At 37.0% G+C, this 27856-nt stretch overlaps 2 protein-coding genes across 4 annotated transcripts in view; one reads left to right on the top strand and one right to left on the bottom strand.

Annotated features, from left to right (window-relative positions):
- IFT74 (intraflagellar transport 74) overlaps nt 1–27856 on the bottom strand; it is a 110735-nt gene that overhangs the window by 61647 nt on the left and 21232 nt on the right. For both annotated transcript variants that reach the window (XM_003939715.3, XM_074394949.1), the window contains exons 7-8: nt 25201–25260; nt 23759–23820 (exon numbers count right to left, since the gene is read on the bottom strand). In XM_003939715.3, the coding sequence (XP_003939764.1) occupies nt 23759–23820; nt 25201–25260 (122 nt within the window). The remainder of the gene's footprint in view (nt 1–23758; nt 23821–25200; nt 25261–27856) is intronic.
- Nucleotides 1243–23311, top strand: LRRC19 (leucine rich repeat containing 19). 2 transcript variants are annotated; one of them, XM_003939717.4, is made up of 5 exons: nt 1243–1379; nt 13290–13379; nt 15009–15522; nt 16438–16626; nt 17089–23311. In XM_003939717.4, the coding sequence occupies exons 2-5, from the start codon at nt 13299–13301 to the stop codon at nt 17415–17417; spliced, it is 1113 nt and encodes a 370-aa protein (XP_003939766.1). In that variant the 5' UTR covers nt 1243–1379; nt 13290–13298; the 3' UTR covers nt 17418–23311. The 2 variants fall into 2 exon arrangements, with proteins under 2 accessions (XP_003939766.1, XP_074251051.1); XM_074394950.1 differs by lacking the exon at nt 1243–1379 and adding an exon at nt 5248–7128.

Genomic DNA, 27856 nt, shown 5'->3' with positions numbered 1-27856 from the left:
GTATCTTTACAATTTGAATCCTTCCCTCCCTCCTTTGTTCTCCCTCCTTCCCTCCCTTCTCCCCCCTCCATCGATAATGGTGTCATAAAAATGTTGGGGGGAAATAGGGGAGGGACAGCAGGGGGTGTCGAGTTGGGGAGAGAGAGAATGGGGAGAAATGCTAGATATAGGTGAAGGGGAGGAAGGCAGCAAATCACACTGCCACATGTGTACCTATGCAACAATCTTACATGTTCTTCACATGTACCCCAAAACCTAAAATGCAATAAAAAAGGTGGTACCCTTACAATTTGAATCCCTCCCTCCCTCCTTTCTTCTCTCCCCTCCCCGTCCTCCCCCTTCACTCCCTCCTCCTTTCTCTCTCTCTCTCTCTCTCTCTCTCTCTCTCTCTCTCTCTCCCTCTCTCTCTGTCTCTCTCTCTGTCTCTCTCTACAATCACACCTCACTACAGGCTCCAACTTCGTAGCTCAAGCCATTCTCCAACCTCAGCCTCCCAAGTATCTGGGACTAAAGGCACACAACACCATGCCTAACTAATGTTCTTATTTTTTATTTTGAGTAGAGACAAGGTCCTGCTAAGTCAGCCAGACTGCTCCCAAATTTCTGAGTTCAAATTATTCTCTCACCTTAGCCTCCCAAAGTGCTGGGATTACCTCAGTTTGAATCTTTCTAAGCACAAAATACCTTCAGGACAAACATAAATTAATTTAGCAACAGTATATCTCAGAAGTATTCATTTTCAATATTGTAAACTCTAAATCAACAAGTAAAATTGTTAATATTTTAATAAAATTTTCTAAGAGTCATTTAGAAACACAAAGGTGGCTGGGTGCAGTGGCTCACACCTGTAAACCTAGCACTTTGGGAGGCTAAGGCAGGTGGATCATCTGAGGTCAAGAGTTCGAGAGCAGCCTGGCCAACATGGCAAAACCCCGTCTCTAGCAAAAATACAAAAATTAGCCAGGTGTGGTGGCAGGCACCTGTAATCTAAGCTACTCAGGAGGCTAAAGCAGGGAGAATTGCTTGAACCCTGGAGGCAGAGGTTGCAGTGAGCCAAGATTGTGTCACTGCCTGGGTGACAGAACAAGACTTCATCTCAAAGAAAGGAGAGAAAAAAGAAAAAAACAGAAACACAAAGGTTAGGCAAACAGCCTTACTTGTTACACTGAAAAAGGAAAAGAGGACTTTAAGAAATTATTCTTCTAGTCAATATTTTGCTAAGGAAGTCTAGTTTTTTTTTTTTAATCACCTGTTCACTGGGTACAAAGGTTAAAACAAAGTGAAACGTAATCAGACGATATACTTTTTTTAATGCTGTAGAAGAAACAGGAAAACTTCCATTAACACACCAGTCTTAAAGACAAAAGAAAAAAGTAAAGGTAAGATCTTATATATTTATAGCTTTGATTATTGTTGCATTTTTTTAAAAAATCATATTTAAGTTTGTTAAGTCTACACAACAATCTCTGCCTTTAAGAAGTGACAAAAGAGAAGAAAATACGATTATATTTTTGTATGTATGGTCTACCTCAAAAATGCTATATACCTGGGACATGGCCAAAGGGTCTTTCCTAAATAAAGTTAGAATACAACACAAAGTCATTGTTTTGGGGGGAAAAAGGTTTCATCTAGCCAATCAATTTATAAGATTTTTTAATTTTAAAATATGTTAATTAGAGCATTCTGAAGTGACATCAGTCAAACAGCCAACTTGTGAGATTAAAAAAAGACTGACCATGAGTTGATAATTATTGAAGCAGGGTGATAACTATTCTCCTTACTTAGGTTTTTTTCCTTGAAATTTTCCATTACGAAAAGGTTTTAAATTTGAAAACAAACAAACAAACAAAATGGTTCAAGAAAGAAATGAAGTTAATTGTGTATTATTAACATCTTGCTCCAAATACATTGAATTCTGGCATAAATATCTAAAATGCTTAATGGAAAAACTACATTTAGATTTTATTTAACAAAACCAAAATAATTACAGTGTTAAATAAAGTAAATAACTTAAGAAACAGGTACTTGAAACTTTATTTAAAGAACAATGCTTCTTTTTCAGTATCTACCATTTCCTTTGAGTAAAGCTCTTTTTTTTCAGTAATGTAGGTCATATGCCAGGTAAAAATGCACTTAATTTTGTGAAATAACAAAAGAAACTGATATTCTACTTTGTATTCCAGTTTTCTATATTAGTTCCTAAGTAATCCCTAAATGAAACTCAACTACTATTAAAAAAATAAAAAAATCCAAATTGAGAAAATATTCTAAAAGGAGAATAAAAGGCAACAATAATTGACTTCTTTTTAAACCAACTGGTGAAATAAGCTAAATTGACTCATGGATAATTTCTGCATAATCTGCTTGGCTAGCTATTCTGCTTGATTTTTTTTAAGATACCCAATAATGTTAGCAAATCCATTTGTCTAGGGATTTATTCAGTGTCATGATAGTCAACATTCACCCCCCTCTTTCCATCTTTCTCCTCTCAAAAGGCACACTAATATGTGAAAACTCTCACGGATAGTATGGATCAATCAGTGTATTTCACAGCTTGAGACCTAACAATGCTTTACATTTGTTGAATGCTTTCTTGTACAGAATCTACCTTGAGCTGAGTATACACTGCTTCTAAGATCTATCAAGTGGAAAGAAAAAATCTTTTTCTAATCCTTGTGATTTTTTTCCTTTAGCACACTTAAGAAAATAATTATTAGTATTAAATAGTAGATACAGATAATAAATATAAGACCATCCTCTGTCTCCATTTCCAAATAAGCTCACAGTCCTGCCTTGCCTCCATTAATTTCTTCATCTGCTTCTATTTCACCCCAACTTTTACCTTAAATCTAGTTAATTTTCTTTGTATCCTATTTACTTTCTTTCACTATCCCCATCCTATTTGTTTCTGGAAAAAACTGTACTTCCTTACTCACCTGCCCTCTGTCACCTCTGCATCCCAGCAGAGACATGAGTAAGAATTTCACCATATCATTGAGAAAAACTGAAACAAGCCATTGAAGAAGCTGAACACCTATTCTTAGAAATCATTAAATATAGATAAACTACCTTTGTAAATGATTTTGGCATCCCTCTTCTGTGGGTAATCATCTTGAATAAGTGATAGCTCAAACACACTTCTGGTTCTAAAAGGGATTCTATTATGATCTACATCCAACTTGTATAAAATCTAGGAGGCAGAGTAGCTTTTCCTAGCAAATTTGATTTAACTATGGAAAGAAAGAAGGCAGAAGGGGAAAAAGCATAAATGGATCAACAAATCAAGGCAATGAGGAAGTTGACTAGAACAGACTAGCACTAAAATAGCAGTAAATTCCTCATTGCTAATGAGGCGACAAACTTTAGTATGCTGCGTGGATTCTTGCTTACTCTGATTAGTTTTTCTATTCCCTGTTGTAATAAAATAAACTTTACTTTAAAAAGTCATAAATAACCAATTGTAATATATGCTGTAAGAAGGCTCAAAAGACTAAATTTCAGAACATCCTGAAGGATGACAGAATATATTCATTTATTTTCAAATAGATAATTTGTTTGCAGAAGGGTTTCTAAAGTTGACTTTACAAAAACAGAGATAAAGAACAAGAAACATCAAGGTCATCAATAAAATGATTAAATAAAAAAGTAACTATTTGGCAAGAAGAGTATTGTCCTATAAATGTCAATTTCTAGGCAAAGCTGACACGTTCGTTAAATGCACCCATTAACTTTAAATTGTGTTCAAAACCTGACTAACATGAAAATAAAAGGTACAAAGGGATATAAACTCACAAGGACAGAGAGAATGGAAGAGTCAATAGCAATAAGACCTAGAAACCAAAAACCTAATAGCTGAGTGGAAATTGACTAGGAAAACAAAATTTCCCAAGTCAGCAATGAGAAAAGCTGAGATCCACTTGAATTATACTGCAGAAACTCTAAATAGCTCAGAAATTGGCAGCACCAGGTATTCTGAAAGTAGAGGAGAGGCTAATTCCTCTCTGTCTCTGCCTAGCCAGATAATGTTCCTTCCCTACACAAGCAGATTAGAGGTTCCCCCTATTATGAAAATAAAACAAAGGGAATTCGGGCAGTAGGCATAAGTAAGTGCAAAGGCATTGTTGAGATTAAATTACAGTTTACATACTAAATACTGATACAAATCCAGCTTTTTCATCACTTAGCACTCAGAACGCTGGCTACCATGCTATTATTTCTTCGGGCAGTAAATCAGAAGAGTCATTTTGTGGATAATGACCTTCTCTAAGAAACAACAGTCCAGCAGTTACACTCTATGGTAAAGTCTAGAAACAATGAAACCCACACAAATGAATCTTCCTATCAACTTTTTAGTTTCCAACTCTCACACATAAGCCCTAAACAAAATATTAACAGACCATGAAGAAGGCCTCTAATATAAAGGACACTGCTCAGAGATAACTGGAAAAACACAAGCCAAGGATATAGAGGCCATTCAAAGAAAAGGAACATAACAAAAGGCACAACAATAAACAAGAAAATATAATATATTCATGCAACAGGATACTAATAAAGAAAATATTCTGAAACAAAAAAAAAAGCTCTTAGAATTAAAAAAGATGGCCAAACAAAACAAAACAAAACAAAACAAAACAAAACAAAACAAAAACTTTAAGAGTATGAAGATAAAGTTGAGGATGTCTTCCAGAAAGGAAAGCAAAAAACACAAAGAGATAAAATGTAGGACAGTTAAGGTTTGTTGTTGTTGTTGTTGTTGTTGTTGTTGTTGTTGTCTTTGTTATTGTTCTTGTTGTTTGAGACAGAGTCTTGCCCTTTCACCCAGGCTGGAGTGCAATGGCACGGTATCAGCTCACTACAACCTCCATCTCCCAGGTTCAAGTGATACTCCTGCTTCAGCCTTCTGAGTAGCTGGGTTTATAAGCTTGCACTACCATGCCTGGCTAATTTTTTCTATCTTTAGTAGATATGGGGTTTCACTATGTTGGCCAGGCTGGTCTTAAATTCCTGACCTCATGATCCACCCGCCTAGGCCTCCCAAAGTGCTGGGATTACAGGCATGAGCCACCACGCCTGGCCCAATTAAGGTTTTAAAAACTGAAAAATCATTCCAGGAGGTCCAACACCCAATTAAGGAAGTTCTAGAAAAAAACATTGAAATTTTATTATAAAAAAGAAAGGGGCCAGGTGCAGTGGCTCATGCCTGTAATCCCTGCACTTTGGGAGGCTCAGGCAGGTGGATTCCAAGGTCAGGCATTTGAGACCAGCCCGGCCAACATGGTGAAACCCCATCTGTACTAAAAATACAAAAATTATCTGGGCGTGGTGGCAGGCACCTATAGTCCCAGCTACTCAGGAGACTGAGGCAGGAGAATTACTTGAACCCAGGAGGTGGAGGTTGGACACCAGCCCGGGTGACAGTGTGAGACACCATCTCAAAAAAAAAAAGAAAGAAAATTATCAATACCATCAATAAGATAATTCAGAAAATTTCTCAGAAATGAGTGACACAGCTTCCAGATTTAAAGAGCTGACCAAGTACCCAGTTTAATAAATGAAAACACACTCCCACAAAGACACAGGGCAATGAATATAGTATTGATTTTAAAAGCTTTGATAAATAATTAGAATGACATGGTATCATGCTTAACAGTAATACTAGAAACTCAAAGACAGTGGGGTAATGACATCAACATTTAGAGTGAAAATTATTTCCTACTTAGAATTCTGTCTCTAGTCAAAATACCTCTCCAAGTCTAAAAAGTTTTCCCTCCTATCCACATTCTCAGGAAGCTACTGAAGAAGCTCCATTGAAAAAAGACAATAAACCAAGACAGGGTGTTCTAGAAAATAAGTGTCCAGTAACAAAGGCTAAAGGTAGACTCTGATGAGGGTGGAAGTAAACAGTTGTGCAGAAGTCCTAGTGATCGGCTCCTCTAGATTAGAGCATGGTAACAGGCTCTGGAAGGGACTTTTTAAGCCAATGAAACAGATTAAATACTTAATATCCATAAATGAATGAAAGATATGCTAGGGGAGAGTTTGGTCGTATCAAGAAAAACTATAGAAAACTAAGCACATGAAAAAACAGAAAAATTAGTTTGGAGGAAACGAAAAGGGTGCAGCAACCAAAAAGTGATCCTGTTAAACGTCTTAGTCAATAATAGCTTTTTATTTACTAAGTTCAATAAAAACTTTGTACATTCATGACAGTACAAACACAATACTCATCTAATCAAAACTAGAAATAAGCCGGGCGCAGTGGCTCAAGCCTGTAATCCCAGCACTTTGAGAGGCTGAGGCGGGTGGATCACGAGGTCAGGAGATCGAGACCATCCTGGTCAACACGGTGAAACCCTGTCTCTACTAAAAATACAAAAAATTAGCTGGGCATGGTGGTGCATGCCTGTAATCCCAGCTACTCAGGAGGCTGAGGCAGGAGAATTGCCTGAACCCAGGAGGCGGAGGTTGCGGTGAGCCGAGATCGCGCCATTGCACTCCAGCCTGGGTAGCAAGAGCGAAACTCCGTCTCAAAAACAAACAAACAAACAAACAAAAAACTAGAAATAACCATGTTGGGAGATAAAGACATAGGAAGTATATATTTGACGAGCTGGAGATGAAGGAAGGCGGTATTAGAAAGAGAGCTGAAGGGACTTTCAATTCAAAATGGTGGCCAAAAAGCAAGCTGGCTTCAATCCCCTCTACAGAAAACCAAAAACAAACATACAGACCTTAGATCATTACCAGAAATATCCCATAATTCAAATGTGAAGATGAGACAGTTCTAGGGTCACAGAGAAGTGAACAAACTTTGAGCAGATAGTAAGAGAACTGGACTTCCATAGCCACAATGCCCCTCCACTCATTCAACCAAGCACAAAGCATGTGAAAAAATTCCCCCAAATCACAGTTTCTACCCACCATCTTGTATTCCTTGACAGGAGACCTGTCCATGCTTGAACCCATTGGAAACATCTCAAGTGCCTAAAGGGAGGAATATTCCTGAGGACATGCAGGGACAAAGAGGGGAAAGAGGATTACCATTCCCAGCTCTGGAAACTGCTCTGTAACTCAGCCGAAGGAGATACGAAATCAGAGTAGCTCTTCAGCAGCACCACGTTCTAGGAGGTTTGCTCCATAGGTCTCTAGTGTGGGAAGGCTGGCTGGTCATGAACCTCTAATCAGCCTTCCCACACTACCAGGATATCCCCTGGAATCTCTTCCATTCAGGAAGAGCAGCACTCCTGTCATTTACCAGAGCCAAGGTGAAGTTGGGTTTAAGGTGCCACCTAGAGGTAATAAGGAGGCAGCAACCTAGTGGTAAAAGACCCTAAGCAAATACATTCATTAAAAACAAAAGCCGGGCGCGGTGGCTCAAGCCTGTAATCCCAGTACTTTGGGAGGCGAGGCGGGCGGATCACAAGGTCAAGAGATCAAGACCATCCTGGTCAACATGGTGAAAGCCCGTCTCTACTAAAAATACAAAAAATTAGCTGGGCATGGTGGCGCATGCCTGTAATCCCAGCTACTCAGGAGGCTGAGGCAGAAGAATTGCCTGAACCCAAGAGGCGGAGGTTGCGGTGAGCCGAGATCGTGCCATTGCACTCCAGCCTGGGTAACAAGAGCGAAACTCTGTCTCAAGGGAAAAAAAAAAAAAAAAGCCATAAAGAGAATACTGGAATAAACAACTAATCTGACAATGCAAAGACACATACATCCACAAGAAACAACAGCAAACAGGGAACAATATGTTAGTCCATTTTTCACTGCCATAAAGGAATACCTGACAATTGATAATTTATAAAGAAAAGAAGTTTATTTGGCTCACAGTTCTACAGGTTACAAAAGCAGGGCACCAATGTCTAATCAGCTTCTGGTGAGGCATCAGGAAACTCCTAATCATGGTGGAGCAAGTACAAGACGGGGAGGTACCAGGATCCGCAGGATCCTCTAAATAGGCAGTCCGTAGCTTCCAGTCAGCACGATGCCTTTTTTTTTTTTTTTTTTTTTGAGACTGAGTCTTGCTCTATAGCTCAGGCTGAAGTGCAGTGGTGTGATCTGGGCTCACTGCAACCTCTGCCTCCTGGGTTCTAGTGACTCTCCTGCCTCAGCCTCCCAAGTAGCTGGGATTACAGGCACCTGTCACCATGCCTAGCTAATTTTTGTATTTTCAGTAGGACAGGATTTCACCATGTTGGTCAGGCTGGTCTTGAACTCCTGACTTAATGATCTGCCTGCCATGGCCTCCCAAAGTGCTGGGATTGTTGTAGCATGAGCCACCATGCCCAGCCAGCACTATGCCTTTTAAGTGGAGAATTTAATCTATTTACATTGGCTTCACTGTTGGATTCTATAAAATATTTAAAGAAGAACTAATACAAATTCCATTCAAATTCTTCAAAATCAATTAAAAAGGAGGAAATTTTTCCAAACTCATTCTACAAGATCAGCATGACCCTGATACTAAAACTAGACAAGGACAAAACAAAAATGAAAACTACAGGCCAATATACCAGAAGAACACAGATGCAAAAACTCTCAAATAAAATAAACATGATACATCACATTAGCAAAACCAAGAACAAAAACCACACAATTATTTTAATAAATGCTGAAAACATAGTTGATAAAATTCAACATCCTTTTATGATAAAATTCTCAATAAGCTGGGCACAGAAAGAACACACTTCAAGATAACAAATGCCATATATGACACACCCACAGCTAACATCATTCTGAATGGGGATAAATTGAAGGCCTTTCCTCTAAGATCTAGAACAGCACAAGGATGCCCACTTTCACCACTTTTACTCAATACAGTCCTGGAAGTGCTGACCAGAGCAATTAGGCAAGAGAGAGAAATAAAAGGCATCCAAATTACAAAAGAAGGAGTCAAGTTAGCCTTGTTTACAGATGGCACGATCTTATACTAAAAAAAAAAAAAAAAAAAAAAGAAAACCCCTAAATACTCCAAAAAAATCTGTAAGAATTTAAAGTGAATTCAGTAAAGTTGCCAGGTACAAAATCAACATATAAAAATCAGTAGAATTAGGCCGGGCGCGGTGGCTCAAGCCTGTAATCCCAGCACTTTGGGAGGCCGAGGCGGGTGGATCACGAGGTCAAGATTTGAGACCATCCTGGTCAACATGGTGAAACCCCGTCTCTACTAAAAATACAAAAAATTAGCTGGGCATGGTGGTGCGTGCCTGTAATCCCAGCTACTCAGGAGGCTGAGGCAGGAGAATTGCCTGAACCCAGGAGGCAGAGGTTTCAGTGAGCCGAGATCGCACCATTGCGCTCCAGCTTGGGTAACAAGAGTGAAACTCTGTCTCAAGAGAAAAAAAAAAAAAATCAGTAGAATTTACATATGCCAACAGTGAAGAATCTGAAAAAGAAGTCAAGAAAGCAAGCCTGTTTACAATAGCAACAAATAATATAAAATACCTTGGAATTGATTTAACCAAAGAAGTGAAAGATCTGTATAATAGAAACTATAAAAAAGCTGATGAAAGAAATTGAAGAGAATACAAAAAATGGAAAGATAATCCATGCTCATGGAGTCGAAGAACATTGCTAAAATATCAGTACTACCCAAAGCAATTTACTGATTCAATGTAATTCCTATCAAAATAAAGTGACACTCTTCATAGAAGTAGAAAAAAAGAATCCTAAAATTCGTATGAAACTATGAAAGACCCCAAACAGCCAAAAAAAAAACCCTGAGCAAAAAGTAACAAAGCTGGAGGCATCACACTGCCTAACTTCAAAATTTTCTACAAAGCAGCCGGGCGCGGTGGCTCAAGCCTGTAATCCCAGCACTTTGGGAGGTTGAGGCGGGTGGATCACGAGGTCAAGAGATCGAGACCATCCTGGTCAACATGATGAAACCCCGTCTCTACTAAAAATACAAAAAAAATTAGCTGGGCATGGTGGCGTGTGCCTGTAATCCAAGCTACTCAGGAGGCTGAGGCAGGAGAATTGCCTGAACCCAGGAGGCGGAGGTTGCGGTGAGCTGAGATAGCGCCATTGCACTCCAGCCTGGGTAACAAAAGCAAAACTCCGTCTCAAAAAAAAAAAAAAAATTTTTTTCTACAAAGCTATAGTAACCAAATCTACATGGTACTGGTATAAAGACAGACACACAGATCAATGGAATGGAACACAGAACTCAGATATAAATACATGCATTTACACCAACTCATTTTTAACAGAGGTGCCAAGAACATACAATAGAGAAAGAACAGTTGTTTCAATAAATGGTGCTGGAAAAAACTGGCTAACTATATATGGAAGAATGAAACCAGACTTGTAACTCTTGCCATATCCAGAAATAAAAATGGATTAAAGACTTAACTCTAAGACCTCAAACTATAAAACTGTTGCAAGAAAACATTGGGGAATTGCTCTACGACACTGGTCTGGACAAAGATTTTTTTGTGTAAGACCTCAAAAGCACGGGAAACCAAAGCAAAAATATACCAATGGGGTTTTGTTAAGCAAAAAAAGCTTCTGCACAGCAAAGGAAATAATCAACAAAGTGAAGAGACAACCCACAGAATGAGAGAAAATATTTGCAAACTACCCATCTAACAATGGGTTAGTAACCAGAAGATACAAGGAGCTCAAACAAACTCACTAGCCAAAAACAAACAAACAAAAATATTAAATATGGCAAAAGAACTGAATATTCTGAAAAGACATACGAAAGGCAAACAAGTATGTGGAAAACATGTTCAACATCAGCAGTCACAGGGGACATGCAAATCAGAACTACAATGAGGTATAATCTCACCCCCATTAAAGTAGCTTCTATCAATAAGACAGGCAATAATGGATGCTGATGCAGATGTGCAGAAAGAGGAACCCTCATACACTGTTGGGAATATAAATTAGAATAGCTACTCTAGAGAACAGTATTAAAGTTCCTCAAAAAACTGAAAATATACATATGATCGAGCAATTCTACTGGGTATACAGTTGGGAAAAAAAAAGATGAATACATTGAAGAGACAGCTGCACTCCCATGCTTATTGCAGAACTATTCACAACAGCCAAACTATGGAAACAACCTAAGTGAGTATCAGCAGATAAATGGATAAAGAAAATGTAGCATACACACACACACACACACACACACACACACACACACACACACACACAGAGGAATATTATTCAGCCATAAAAAAATGAAATCCTGACATTTGCAGCAACATGGATGGAACTGGAGGTCATTACGTTAAGTAAAATAAGCCAAGCACAGAAAGACAAATATCGCACATTCTCACCCACATGTGGAAGCTAAAAAAGTGAATCTCATACAGATTAAGAGTAGACTGGTGGTTACTAGAGGCTGGAAACTATGGTGTAAAGGGTGGTGGGGAGGGAGGAATGCAGAGAAGTTTATTAATGCATGCAAACATACAGTATGCTTAAAAAAGTAGGCCTAGTGTTAGATCAGTAAGGTAATTACAGTTTACAATATTTTTTTTCTTTCAACTTCTGTTTTAAGTTCCAGGTACATGTGCAGGATGTGCAGGTTTGTTAAATAGGTAAATGTATGCCATGGTGGTTTGCTACACAGATCAACCCATCACCTAGGTATTAAGCCCAGCATCCATTAGCTATTCTTCCTGATGCTCTTCCTCTCCTCTAGTTTACTACATTTAAAAACAGCTAGAAGAGAATTTGAATGTTTCCAGTATAGAGAAAAGACAAATATTTAAGGTGATGGATATCCAAAGTACATTAATTTCATCTTTAAAAAATTATATGAATGCATTACATTATCACATGTACCCCAAAACTATGTATATATATCACATATCAATAAAATTTTTAAAAATTACTACGGGGAAAAAAGAGTGCTAAAGATTCTTGCCTCCCACAGTTATAAGTCAAATATAATACCAATAGATAATGCCTAAATTTGAAAAAATCAAGAGCATCAATGTAAGCATATACTTAAACATGCATATATAAATATATATTTTCCTGAACTTTGTGCACTTATATATTAAATTTTTTAAATTTACAACCACTTAAATTCCTTTAAAATTCCTTTCATGAGATCTGGAAACTAACATGACACGCTTAAAAATATTAATTCTCTCTAAAAGTAAAAAATAAAAATCAGTATTTCATTCTACAAAGGGGCTTTCTAGTTTGCTAAGATTGGAGTGCAAGGATGGTGAATGGCCATGCACTTGTTTCACGTATTATGTATTTCAAGAATAGGTAGATTTGAAAGGCCAAGAGAAGTAGTTCATGTCTATAATCCCAGAACTTTTCAACCCCGTGCAGGTGGTTGGAAGGAAATGGATCACACCCAGGAGTTTGAGACCAGGCTGGGTAACATACGGTGACTCCATCTCTACAAAAAATTTAAAAAGTAGCTAGGCATGGTAGTGCATGCCTGTGTTTCAGCTACTTAGGAAGCTGAGTTGGAAGGATTGCTTAAGCCTGGGAGACCAAGGCTGCAGTGAGCTGTGATCATGCCACTGTACTCCAGCCTGGTAACAGAATGAGACCCTATCTCACACACACAAAATAAACAAATAAAAAATAAACAGATTCAAAATGGGAAAAAATCAAAATGTCCTTAGAATCTCAAAAGTTTGGCCAGGCGTGGTGGCTCACGTCTGTAATCCCAACACTTTGGGAGGCCTAGGTGGACGGATCACGAGGTCAAGAGATGGAGACCATCCTGGCCAACATAGTGAAACCCCATTTCTACTAAAATACAAAAATTAGCTGGGCGTGGTGGCATGCACCTGTAGTCCCAACTACTTGGGAGGCTGAGGCAGGAGAATTGCTTAAAGCCAGGAGGCAGAGGTTGCAATGAGGGGAGATCGCACCACTGCACTCCAACGTGGCGCCTGGCAAAAGAGCAAGACTCAGGCCGGGTGTGGTGGCTCAAGCCTGTAATCCCAGCACTTTGGGAGGCCGAGGTGGGTGGATCATAAGGTCAAGAGATCGAGACCATCCTGGTCAACATGGTGAAACCCTATCTCTACTAAAAATACAAAAAAATTTGCTGGGCATGGTGGCACATGCCTATAATCCCAGCTACTCAGGAGGCTGAGGCAGGAGAATTGCCTGAACCCAGGAGGGGGAGGTTGCCGTGAGCCAAGATCGCACCATTGCACTCCAGCCTGGGTAACAAGAACGAAACTCCATCTCAAAAGAAAAAAAAAAAAAAAAGAGCAAGACTCTGTCTCAAAAAAAAAAAAAAAAAAAGTCTCTAAAGTTCCAGTCTCCAACTGAAATGAAAACACTCTCTTTTCTATCAGGTCTGCAACATGAAAGTCACAGGCATCACAATCCTCTTTTGGACCCTCGCCATGATATTATCATCAGACAAAAGCCAGTCTTCTAAAACAGTAAGTTTTTACAATCAAAGGAGTAAAAATATTTTCAAAGGTACATTTTCTGTATATTTCATAAAACATCAAAAGGCAATAAGCAAGCAAAGAAAATCTGACCTATTAAAACCAAGTTTACTTAGCTGTATATGTCCAAATTCCAATTTGACAAAAGTAGCCTTCATTTTTAAAAACTGAGTTCTTGGCTGGGCAGGGTGTCTCATGCCTGTAATCCCAGCACTTTGGGAGGGTGAGGTAGGCGGATCACGAAGTCAGGAGTTCGAGACCAGCCTAGCCAACACAGTGAAACCCCATCTCTACTAAAAATACAAAAATTAGCTGGGCATGGTGGCACATGCCTGTAGTCCCAGCTACTCTGGAGGCTGACTCAGGAAAATCACTTGAAGCTGGGAGGTGGAGGTTGTGGTGAGCCGAGATCGTGCCACTGCACTCCAGCCTAGGCAGCAGAGCAAGACTCCATCTCAAAAAACAAACAAACAAAAACTGAGTTCTTTAAAAGTTGATTAAAGGGAGAGATCTGAAATTTTTCACTATAAAATCAGAAATTAATTTCAAGACTAAAAACATTTAAAATGTAGGAAACATTTTTTAATCACATATTTATGAGGGAAATTCCTATTGCATTATTATTGGTGAAAAATTCTAACTGCAAAAACAGTATTAAACAAAAACTATTCTTAGTTTTATTCTTAGTTTGCTATTCAGTAAAAACAAGAACTATTTCTTCCTTTACATCTATATCCACATAAAGAAAACACTTCAGGTTGTGTGGCTCTTTAAATTCAATACATAGCTCCATTTCTGATATAAGATAAATATTTCCTTTTAAAACACCAAACTTTGAGCTGTTAAACCCAGAGGGCTATACATTGAGTGTTATTTATTAATTATACTTTTTTTGTGAGACAGAGTCTTGCTATGTCCCCAGGCTAGAGTGCAATGACACAATCGCAGCTCACTGCAACCTCCTCCTCCTGGATTCAAATGATTCTCCTGCCTCAGCCTCCCAAGTAGCTGGGATTACCATGTCTGGCTAATTTTTTTTTTTTTTTTTGTATTTTTTAGTAGAGACAGGGTTTTGCCATATTGGACAGGCTGGTCTTGAACTCCTGACCTCAGGTGATCCGCCCACCTTGGCCTCCCAAATTACAGGTGCGAGCCACTATGCCCAGCCTACTTATTAATTATTTAACAGCCCTAAGTATAATGTTGTTAGCGCTGCTGATTTTAAAAACACATATAGTTCCTCATTATAAAGCAATCATGAACACTGGAATATTAAATGCTAACAGAATTAATATTTACCATATATTTCCACATATATAAATGGGAATATACCAATATTATTACTTTCTGTAATGATTTTGTAAGAACAGTTGGAAAATATCTGTATAACAAATTGGAAGCTCTTTCTTCAATTTTATGTATCAGGATGTCCCTAGTTTTTAGTATTTCATCCCAATAAAGAAAGAAAAAGATTTGCTTTACTACAACACCAAAAGATTAAATAGGTTTTTTTCCCAAAACAATTTCCTTCTAATGTCTAAGTGCTTAAATATGAAATTTGGGGGAAATTCTATTAATACTTTTTCTAATTAATGCATTTTTTTTCTTTTTTTTTTTTAGGAAGTTCAATATAATTTCACTGAAAAGAATTATTCCTTGATTCCAGCAGATATCAAGAAAGATGTTACTATACTTGATCTCAGTTACAACCAAATTACTCTTAATGTTACAGATACACGAGTTCTACAGACATACTTTTTACTCACAGAGCTCTATTTGATTGAGAACAATGTTACTACCTTACATAATAACAGTTTTCATAACCTCTCCAATCTAGAAATTTTAAATATCTGTAGAAACTCCATATATGTAATTCAACCGGGTGCATTTTTAGGCTTAAATAAGCTAACACAGTTATATCTTTGCCATAACAAAATAGAACAACTGAATGCTGATATATTTGTGCCTCTAAGAAACCTAAAACTACTGAATCTGCAAGGCAATTTGATAAGCTATTTGGAGGTACCACCACTATTTCATCTGGAAGTAATAACTTTATATGGAAACCTATGGAACTGCTCTTGTAGTCTATTTAATTTACAGAACTGGTTGAACACATCAAATGTGACATTAGGTAAGCTATCATAATTTTAATTAAGCAAAACCAAAATGTGATTAATTCAATGTTTCACCACAGAAAAATCTCTCATGTCATGTTTTAAAGAAAAGGAAGCAGCCAGGCGCAGTGGCTCACGCCTGTAATTGTAGCACTTTGGAAGGCCAAGGTAGGCAGATCACCTGAGGTCAGGAGTTCGAGACTCAGCCGGGCCAACAAGGTGAAACCTTGTCTCTACTAAAAATACAAAAATTAGGTGGGTTTGGTGGTGCACGCCTGTAGTCCCAGCTACTCAGAAGGCTGAGGCAGGAGAATTGCTTGAACCCAGGAGGCAGAGGTTGCAGTGAGGTGAAATCGTGCCACTGCACTACAGCCTGGGAAACAGAGTGAGACTCTATCTTAAAAAAAAAGAAAAAGAAAGAAAAGAAAAGGAAGCAATTGTGTTTAAGCAAAACAGGAAGAAACACTAGAAAAGTGATGCATAGATGCTCTCCTTCTCCAATACCAGGGGGAAAAGTTAAGAAATTTAAATGTTCTATATATGAGAGATGATAATGTCACTTCATGTATTGTTAGCTAAGTCAATATGTATGACTAATTAAAGTACTTAATAGACTAAGTGAAAACAAGTGGCCGATTTTAACTGCAAACCTATGTGTGCTTAAGATCCAGATTATAACCACTATATTAATAATAAAATCAATATTAACACAAACTAAATAATAACAGATACTGCATTTAAACAGTATTTATAAAATAATAAACAGAAGTGTGTATCATTCTTTCATTGTGTTGCTAGACAAATACAACAGGAATTTCTTTCTTACAATGCCTTTAAGAATGACATATATGTCAAAAATTCCAGATAAAATTATAAAATGTTGTTACTATTATTTTTCTCTACAATAAATCTTACTCTTTCTGATTTACTAGAAAATGAGAACATTACCACGTGTAGCTACCCCAACAGCCTGAAGAGCTACAATATCAAAACAGTACCTCATACAGCTGAATGCCACTCAAAATTTTCTTCACTTATCACTGAAGATCTTTATACTCATTTTCAGTCCACCAACAATTCAACATTTAATAGCTCTTTGAACAACTTAACAAGAAATTCAGGTAATGTATGCTGGTTCTGAATATCAGCACTGTTGAATGTATCATACTAAATAAACCGAGGTAGCTATCCTTATTTCACATTTCTATAAAAAATGTAAAAGAACAATTTCTCATCTCAACTAAAGATTTATAAAATATTGGTCTTCCAAAATGGGCTCAGCTAGTTACAAGCTAAACACCATTGTGCAAATTATTTAACTTCTCTGAGCCTTTGTTTTAACTAGTCTAATCACAAATCCTAATGAGTATAAATCAATGTGGTCTTAGGTAAAAAAGTAACAAAATTGCAAAGACAGCTATTTTGAAAAAAGGGAATTCTTTCACTACACAAAATTTGTCTAAAGAAAACTACAATGTATGTTCATTTCCAATACAAATATTGATGATAGTTGATATATAATTATGATTATTTTGCCAACTTAACAAATTTTCTCTCTCTCCTCTCTTGGTATTCCATTAAAGAACATGAACCTCTTGGAAAAAGTTGGGCTTTTCTTGTTGGTGTTGTTGTCACTGTACTGATGACTTCACTTCTCATTTTTATTGCTATCAAATGCCCAATATGGTACAATATTCTGCTTAGTTATAATCATCATCGCCTGGAAGAGCACGAAGCAGAAACCTATGAAGATGGTTTTACTGGAAATCCAAGTCCTCTTTCCCAGATACCAGAAACAAACTGTGAAGAAACTACAGTAATATTTGAACAATTACATTCATTTGTGATAGATGATGATGGATTTATTGAAGACAAATATATAGATATCCATGAATTATGTGAAGAAAATTAATTTTTTTCCAAGTTTGCTTTTTTTTTTTTTTTTTGAGACGGAGTTTCGCTCTTGTTACCCAGGCTGGAGTGCAATGGCACGATCTCGGCTCACGGCAACCTCCGCCTCCTGGGTTCAGGCAATTCTCCTGCCTCAGCCTCCTGAGTAGCTGGGATTATAGGCACGCGCCACCATGCCCAGGTAATTTTCAAAGTTTGCTTTTTAAAACAAAGTTATCAGCTCACTCACAGTTTAGATATGCGGATTTTACTATGTGGCATACCAAAATATAGTTAGCAGACATTCATATTAATTATGACATACATGAATATCATAAAATTATGTTATCTGCATTGTATTGAGCAAGCTGGTTCAAATACGATAACTGACACTCCTTGGTAGCTGACAGTTACACAGTTAGTCTACAATACTAGCACTACTATTCTTTTTTTTTCTTTTTTTGAGACGGAGTTTCACTCTTGTTACCCAGGCTGGAGTGCAATGGTGCGATCTCGGTTCACCGCAACCTCCGCCTCCTGGGGTCAGGCAATTCTCCTGCCTCAGCCTCCTGAGTAGCTGGGATTACAGGCACGCACCACCATGCCCAGCTAATTTTTTGCATTTTTAGTAGAGATGGAGTTTCACCATGTTGACCAGGATGGTCTCAATCTCTCGACCTCGTGATCCACCCACCTCGGCCTCCCAAAGTGCTGGGATTACGTGAGCCACCGCGCCCGGCAACACTACTATTCTTTTTTTTTTTTTTTTTTTTTTTTTTTGAGACAGAGTTTCACTCTTGTTACCCAGGCTGGAGTGCAATGGCGCGATCTCGGCTCACCGCAACCTCCGCCTCCTGGGTTCAGGCAATTCTCCTGCCTCAGCCTCCTGAGTAGCTTGGATTACAGGCATATGCCACCATGCCCAGCTACTTTTTTGTATTTTTAGTAGAGACGGGGTTTCACCATGTTGACCAGGATGGTCTCGATCTCTTGACCTTGTGATCCACCCGCCTCGGCCTCCCAAAGTGCTGGGATTACAGGCTTGAGCCACCGTGCCCGGCAACACTACTATTCTTAACAGTATTCAGGTGACCATACAGACTAGTAAAAAGGCCTAAAGTAGGCGAGGCATGGTAGCTCACACCTGTAATCACAGCACTTTGGGAGGCCGAGGTGGGTGGATCATGAAGTCAAGAGATTGAAACCACCCTGACCAACATGATGAAACCCCGTCTCTACTAAAAAATACAAAAATTAGCTGGGCCTGGTTGTGGGAGCTTATAGTCCCAGCTACTCAGAAGGCTGAGGCAGAAGAATCACTTGTACCAGGAGGCAGAGGTTGTAGTGAGCTGAGATTGCACCACTGCACTCCAGCCTGGTGTCAGAGCAAGACTCCCTCTCAAAAAAAGGCTTAAAGTAAATTACTCATTAATTAAAATGAATGGATTCTCATGTTAACACAGATATTTGACATAATATCTATTAATTTATACTAAGGTTTCAATCAGTAAAGAAATAAAAGTTTGGGATTTATTAATAAATGGTAAGTCAAAGTGAAGAACAGAGATAGCTTAAATAATACACTGATTGATTTTATGCTCACAGAATAAATTTACAGAGTTGGAAAATTTTTTTTTGAAGTGCTTCCTGAATTAGCACAATAAATTTCCTTAAAATTTCAAAGCAATTTAAACCACAAGGACAATGTTCAGACATATCCCTAATAACTCACTATTGATTCTGGTTATGAAGAAAAGCTGTCACCATAATGCAGTATCACTATAGTTTAACATCATAGTGGCTTCCAAAGTGGGCATTACAATTATGCATGAATCTTGTTTTAAAATCTCTGGGAGGTTTGTTTTTCAAATTGGTCTGTGATAGGACTGAGGAATCTTCAGTTCGTCCATGGACAGCTGTTTCTATCTATTCGGTAGAGACAGCAATGTTTCCCAAATTGTTTTCCTAGAATACTAATTTCCAAAGAGACATTCACAAGTATTTACAGAAGAAAAGGGTATCTGGTCAAATTACTATACAAAAACTAGGTTTAAACAAAGTGAAACAAGATTTTTTACCATATGATTTATGTAAGACTTTACTAGGCCAAACTGCCCTCTGATTATTCAAGAGCAAAGTATTAAAAATTTCTCAAACTTATTTGACAAAAAAACCCATTCTTTGAGTTATATCTACTAAGAGCTCATAGTTCAGTAACACTGCAAAGAACATACTTTGGAAAACACTGGCCTATAGACCACAATAGGAATGGTCTAAAGTGAATTATTTGCCAATTCCTTATAATCAATTGGCTACAATCATTAATTTAATAATTTATCAATGCAAACAGTGGCATTAAAAACTGCAGCACAATCTAATTTTACCTTCATATGCAGAGAAATTAAGAATTTGTGTCTTTTAGAAATAAGTATCTCTCTGAAACACTGAAATACATTTATGGGTAAAATAATATTTCTGGTATTTTCTTCATTATAAAACATGGGAACAGTGGCTAGAGGCATGGACGGAGCAAGGTTAAACATAAGCTGACGGAGCTGGGAGCTGAGTACATAAGGGTATAATATGCTATTTCTGTGTATGTTCAAATTTCTCTATAATAAAGTGTTAAAAATTTGTATGTACTTGACAATTCCTTAGAGAAAAGAGACTAAAATAAAATAGATCTATGTCATAATCTACAGTATAGTTATTTAAAAAGTTACACAAATCGTAAATTCAGTACAAATGTCTACTGAGAGAAAATAAAAACTATTTAGGATGATATACCTGTAAAACAGAAAAACTTACTAATTTATGACACATATTTGCTTGTGTTTATAGAAACATGTTTTCAAAGGATGTTAAGTATATTATGACTAAGATTTCTTTATATATCAATTACACTTTGTTTTAAACCTCAATTGTAAGAATGAGATTATAGGAATATAAAATACCTTTTTCTAAATAATGTATAATTCCGCCAAAATATATCCTAATTATAAGATGCAAATATTAATATTTGAGAAATGTAGCAAAATGAAATATAATTACAGAGGAGCAAAGATTACACTTAAGCTTTTATATTCAAGGGCCTCTACTAAATATGGGGTATTCAATAATATCTAACTAAACAAAGAAAAATAAATGGGTATAAAACTATGTTTACATATATTTTTACAGGACAACTGATCTTGATTAACACCAAACTAGAAAATGTAGAATTAGAAGACAATCATTAGTTCAAGCAAGCCTGTGAAACTGAATTAAAGCCAGGTGTCTTAATATTGTTGTAGTAATATATTGAGGCTGTTTTCCCAACTTTTTTTTTTTTTTTTTTTTTTTTTGAGACGGAGTTTCGCTCTTGTTACCCAGGCTGGAGTGCAATGGCACGATCTCGGCTCACCGCAACCTCCGCCTCCTGGGTTCAGGCAATTCTCCTGCCTCAGCCTCCTGAGTAGCTGGGATTACAGGCACGCGCCACCATGCCCAGCTAATTTTTTGTATTTTTAGTAGAGACAGGGTTTCACCATGTTGACCAGGATGGTCTCGATCTCTTGACCTCGTGATCCACCCGCCTCGGCCTCCCAAAGTGCTGGGATTACAGGCTTGAGCCACCGCGCCCGGCCTTCCCAACTTTTTATGGACAAGTTTTCTACAACAAACCAGATGGTCAGACCACACTAAATTGTTGTACTAAAAGAGAATGAAAATAGAAGCTTTTTACACCTGTCTTCTCAAGGTATGGCATTTCCTGGTCACTCTGAACATGTAGAGTCAAGACAGTCTTTGTGCTATGGAGATGCTGGCCATCTGGTTAACACAAGAAATAAATCTATTCTCCTGCTCTATATAAAAGTAAACTTCTAACCATAATTTTTGTTCTTTTGTTGTTTTGCTTTTGAGACAGAGTCTTGCTCTGTCGCCTAGGCTGGAGTACAGTGGTGCAACCTCCGCCTCCCAGGTTCAAGCGATTCTCCTGTCTCAGCCTTCTGAGTAGCTGGGATTATACGCACCTGCCACCTCACCCAGCCAATTTTTGTATTTTTAGTAGACATAGGGTTTCACCATGTTGGCCAGGCTGGTCTTGAACTCCTGACCTCAGGTGATCCAACCACCTCAGCCTCCCAAAGTGCTGGGATTAGAAGTATGAGCCACTGAAACTAGTCAATTTTTGTGCTTAATTTCAATTTCTGCTTAACATAGACAGGAGAACCGATTTCATTCAACCTCAATTACAAATTACAGATATAGTTTTTAAATGATTTAGACGTATCTTTAGAACAAATAACCATATTTGAACATTTTCCTTAATGAAAAAAATCAAAAAGACATAAAAATCTATGACATTCTTAAACTTTTGTTCCTGAAATTATTATGTTTTTAAATGAAATGCCTGTAAAATATGTAAATATAATATTTAAAACCTGAACTAGGTATTATATAACTTGGAGGTAAATGATTAAATAAATGAGAACTTAAATGTTCTAAACTCTTTAAGGTCTTCAGGGGATTAGAGCTTACATATTTCTTATTCTTTGAAGTACCTAAGAGAGTATCTTATATATAGTCAATGATAAATGTTTGCTAAATGGATTAAAATCAGGATAACCAAAAAAAGAAAAAAGTTTTCAAGTTAGAGCTTGATTACCATGAACAAAATTTTCCTTGTAAAAGGAGAAGGACTGCTAGTATTTTGAGTTTCTAAGACGTCATTTTACAGCAGCATCAAATGATAGATAGCGGCCAGATACAATGGCTCATGCCTGTAATCCCAACACTTGAGGAGCCCACGGTAGAAGAACTGCTTGAGACTAGGAGTTTGAGACTAGCATGGGCAACGTAACAAGACCCCATTTCCACAAGAAACAAAAAATTAGCTGGGCACAGCGGCATGCACCTGTAGTATGAACTACTTAGAAGGTTGAGGCAAAATCACTTGAACCAGTAGTTTAAGTCTGCAGTGAGCCATAAGCATGCCACTACAATTCAGCATGGGCAATAAAGCAAGACTCTCTGGAAAAAAAAAAAAAAAAAAAAAGGGTGGGGGGAAGAGATTCCTGTTTTTAATCAACAAAAGAATTACATTTGGGCCAGGCACGGTGGCTCATGCCTGTAATCCCAGCACTTTGGGAGGCCGAGGCAAGTGGGTCACGAGGTCAAGAGATCGAGACCATCCTGGTCAACATGGTGAAACCCCCTCTCCACTAAAAACACAAAAAATTAGTTGGGCATGGTGGCACGTGCCTGTAATCCCAGCTACTCAGGAGGCTGAGGCAGGAGAATTGCCTGAACCCAGAAGGCGGAGGTTGCGGTGAGCCAAGATCGCACCATTGCACTCCAGCCTGGGTAACAAGAGTGAAACTCCATCTCAAAAAAAAAAAAAAAGAATTACATTTATCTTTCAAATGTTTTTTCAGTATATTTTAACATCTATTCATCATCAAATATTTACTGTTTTATGCAGAGGTAACAAGCAAGTGTATTTGGTGTTACTGAATTTTGGTAATTAAATATAATGACTTGGGTTTATTATTGTCCTTGCTCTCAAAGAGACTAATATTAATAAACTTCTGGGAGAAAATGTGCTTGTATGTGTATTTACACAACACAGCTCATCATCTGTGTTTGTGTTGCCTTAGAATAAATAATTCAAGAATAAAATTTGTGTTGTTTCTAATTATTTATTCTTCATCAGCTTTTTGACCTTAGAACCAACTTAAAACCAACACAAGTTTTACTATTGGATCATTCAGGATTTTATCTGAGAATGTCTAGTTAACTCAACCTGTGCATACCCAGCCTAGGATATGGACCCATCTCAAACAACTGACAAAACACGTGAAGAAGTTAACTACACCACGCCTGTTACTGTCTTTGTAGGCACTACTCCCACTGCCACAATTACTTTATTTCCAGTGTTAGCTGGTATTTAGCCTTTACACAGGATATAAAGATACACATATTATTAAATATTAAATATCCATGCTAATGAAATAATGTAAATAGTTGCCTAACAAATAGTGTGTCTTTTACTAGATTGGGCCTGAAGAACACCACAATTCAAATTAGTTAAAAGCCTAGGTTAAAACTAAAAATACTAGATATAAAAATGTTCTTATTCATTGGAAGTTTTCATCTCTAGCAGTATAAATCCTATTTATGTAAGCTATGTAGTAATATTCTTTATACAGAATTTAGCCATTTAATGGTAAGTGAAGATAACAGATGTATAAGTGACAAAATTTGTGTTGTAAAGATTTTTAAATGAAAAAGGCAATGGGGAAATTGCTAAGAAAATTTACAAGGAAATAAATGAATCACAATTTAAACTATGAATCTGATTTTTAAATTAGCTATACTTACGCTTGTCTTTCAGTAAATATGACATCCATACTTTGTGTTTCTCGATCATTTTGAGCTTTAAGCTGAATAAACAGTTAACACATAAGTTAGTAATAAATAAAAATTAAACCAAAATTTTTTTGTAGGCTATTTTGGTCACGAACTAAGAAATTATTATAATCATCCTAGTGCCACACACAAAGTTTAAGAAAAAAATACAGTAATTGTCTTATTTAACAAACAATACCAGATTTTTTAAAAGTCTTTTTAAGAAGCACTGTAATTTCATACCAAAAATACTCATTGTTCTTCAGTGAACTGTCAAATAAATCAAGTAAATTCAAGTAAATTTATGTAAAAAGCATTTAATGAATGTATTTAGTGTTAAATAAATATTTGATTAGCAATATGTTAAATTTAGAACTACTACAAGTTTTATTCCTGAATCATTCAGGATATTATCTGAGTACGCCTAATTAATTCTAACAGTGCATACTCAGCCTAGAAAATGGACGCCCTATACCAAACAACTGACAAAACACATCAGGTTTTTACCTTTTACATCTGGCATTAATTCTTAATTAGTGAATTCTCTTGTGTTCTAAAGCTAAAAGTAACTAAATTATCATGGTTTTAGAACCTCAAATTTAGAAGAGTCATTTTATAAATTCTGTGTAGTCTTTATTCCTGAAAATATATTATAAACTATATAAATTATACATTATATGTTGTTTTCACCCAAATGCTTATAATTAAAATAAGCTAGCTATTAACATGTTTATTGTTTTCTACAAAATAATTAATCTCGGAATACTGAACACAAATTTGTTGTTATTTTATTTTAGATTCAAGGGTACACGTGCAGGTTTGTTACATGGAGATATTAGATAAAGGTGAGGTTTGGGCTCTAGAGAATCCATCCCATCACCATAATAGTGAACACTGTATCCACAAGGTAATTTTTCCACCCTCATTGCCCTCCTGCCATTCCCCTTTTTGGAGTCCCCACACAAATTCTCATTTACCAATCAAAGATTAATATTATGTCTGGAGTCATACCTATTTATTTTTCTCCACTGGTTACAAAAACTATGTAAAGTTATCATTTATCACCATTGAGTATTCAGCAACATTTGTGCATAAACTAAGCCAGAAATACCATAAACTAATACATATAAAAGAAAACGTAGATGGCACTCCCTAACTAATGCTGCATGTGACGCCAGTTCAAACACAGTAGACAGACACCAAACATCCACTTAGGAAAGCCAACCAACAGGAAGAAAATTAAAAAGAGCAACTAAGGGAGCTCAACGAATACATAATAGTGGTATTTACAATCAGACTAATATTCATCTCTATAGCACTTAAAGTTTCATCAAACTATTTCTAGACATAAATGTTTTGTTTTGTAGGGTAGAACTTATATAGATCAATGTGCTTGTATTTATAAATGTTCTTACCATATTGTAATCATTCATTACTTCTTCCATTTCAGTGTTGGTATTAAGTTTATCTACCAACTAAAAACAAAAACACAAACAAACACCATTCTGTTAGTCTTTACACAGTTCTCTATAATTAATAATACAGACATCCAGTCTTACAAATGAGTAGTAACTTAAGTATTAATATTTTTAAATATTTTCTGTTTTAAGATTAAAAACAAAATTGAGCTACCTAAGTAAGCATATATTATGCACCTAGCCAATAAATAAACTACACTTTTAATATGGATAAATGAGTGGTAATGAACTACTCCTCCTGCAAATCATAGCTTGTAGACCTTTGCCTGCTCTGAAAAGATGGCCGAGCTTATAAATAAGGGTCTGGAAAAGACGAAAGTTTTGGAAAGATCTATCACTCTCTCTTCCCTTGTCAATGCCCTCAAGGAGAGAAGAATGTTAGCAGATTTACAAATTTACACTAGTAAAAATGTAAAAAGATTTTTAAAATTATCAACAGGGCTTGCACAGATGGAATAGCAGTAAGCCTACTTTAAAAAGTTAGGCAAGGATATCAATTGCCAACATAGGGTATTTACTTAGTTCAAACACTATTCCATATGTATTAACTCACTTAATTTTTGCAGTCACTCTATGAAGTAGATATGACTGTACATATTTTACAGACAAAGAAATTTAGTAAGTGATAAAGTCAATGTGAACAGAGGTCTACTAAAAGCAAACTGTTTGGGTATGACATATATCACATTTTTCACTCATGATATAAATAAGTACTAAGAAGACGTAACATTTATTGAGTGCTAACTATATGTCAGATACCCAGCTAACTGCTCTGTATCAGGTATTAGCTCATTAAATCTATAAATAGTGTATTTTACAAGCTAGTATTTTTTTTTTTTTGAGATAGAATTTTGCTCTTGTTGTCCAGGCTGGAGTGCAACGGTGTAATCTTGGCTCACCACAACCTCCGCTAACCGTGTTCTAGCAATACTCCTACCTCAGCCTCCCAAGTAGCTGGGATTACAGGCATGCGCCACCATTCTCAGCTGATTTTTTGAATTTTTTGTAGAGATGGGGTTTCTCTATGTTGGTCAGGCTGGTCTCAAACTCCCGACCTCAGGTGATCTGCCCACCTCAGTCTCCCAAAGTGTTGGCATTACAAGCATGAGCCACTGTGCCTGGACCATACTAGTATTTTATACCAAGTAATATGCCTAATGTGTTCTAGTGTAACTAAAATTCCCTTTCATCTAATGTCATTTCATACCTTATAAAAACTATTTTTCTCGTATTTAAAACAGAACATTATTTACTAAAGAAAATCCCACTGAATAATGGGTTCCACAAAATGTTTGTTATGAATTGAGTAGTCCACTGAATTTAAGAATTATAAGAGTGCTGGGTGCAATGGCTCACACTTACAATCCCAGCACTTTGGGAAGCTGAAGCAGGAGGATCACTTGAGCCCAGGAGTTCGAGATCATCCCAGGCAACACAGCAAGACCCCAACTCTCCAAAAAAATTTAAAAATTAGCCAGGCATGGTGGCATGCACCTGTAGTCCCAGCTACTCAGGAGGCTGATACAGGAAGATCACTTGTGCCCAGGAGTTAGAGGCTGCAGTAAACTACAATCATGCTACTGTATTCCAGCCAGAGCAACAGAGCAAGACCCTGTGTTTAAAAAAAAATTTTTTTTAATTAAAAAATAAAAACAGTCCAGGCACAATGGCTTATGCCTGTAATCCCAGCACATTGGGAGGCCAAGGTGATAGGAGTGTAAATTAGTTCAAACACTCTGAAAGCAGTGTGGCGATTCCTCAAAAAGCTGAAAACAGAACTACCATTCAATCCATCAATCCCATTACTGGGTGTATACCCAAAGGAATATAAATCATTCTACCATAAAGACACATGCTGTTATTTTATTTTAGATTCAAGGTTACATGTGCATGCTCCTAGATCGCTGGAGCCTAGGAGTTTGAGACCAGTATGGGCAACATGGCCAAACCTCATCTCAACAAAAAATACTAACAATTAGTCCAGTGTGATGGCATGTGTCCGTACATTCAGCTGCTTGGGAGGCTGAAGTGGGAGAATCAATTGAGCTCAGAAGGTCTAGACTGCAGTGCGGTGGGAGAATCAATTGAGCTCAGACGGTTTAGACTGCAGTGAGCCATGACTGAGACACTGCATTCCAGCTCAAGCAACAGAGCAAAACTCTGTCTTAAAAAAAAAAAAAAACCAGAAACAAAACAAAACAAAAACAAACAAAAAACCCACCACCACCACCAATAACAACAAAAAGTTATACTACAATCAGCAAAATTTCACTGATAAACACAAGGTAACGATATCAAGTAGGTATATCATAACTTGTCCTAACCATTATGATAGAATGTTTATTTCTTATAACATTATTTCTTAATAAGAGTGGTGAGATAAAAATTTGTCTCTTTCATTAAATCCAGACACTACTGCTGCCTAAAGCACCTAAAGAGTTAGAAGAAAAAAAAGTCTGACACTAGAAATTTTCATGTGGCCAATTTTACCCAAGGATTGAGCAGTTACCAACACTACCTGGGGGATTGTGTCTTCTTAAAGTCCACAGGCAGAAGCATCTTTGGTGGAACTATATTTATGTTATATACTCTA

The sequence above is a fragment of the Saimiri boliviensis genome, chromosome 2 (genome assembly GCF_048565385.1).
Source record: "Saimiri boliviensis isolate mSaiBol1 chromosome 2, mSaiBol1.pri, whole genome shotgun sequence".
Lineage (NCBI taxonomy): Eukaryota > Metazoa > Chordata > Mammalia > Primates > Cebidae > Saimiri > Saimiri boliviensis.
Note: the sequence above shows the minus strand (reverse complement) of the source record. Positions and strands in the feature narration are given on the sequence as shown.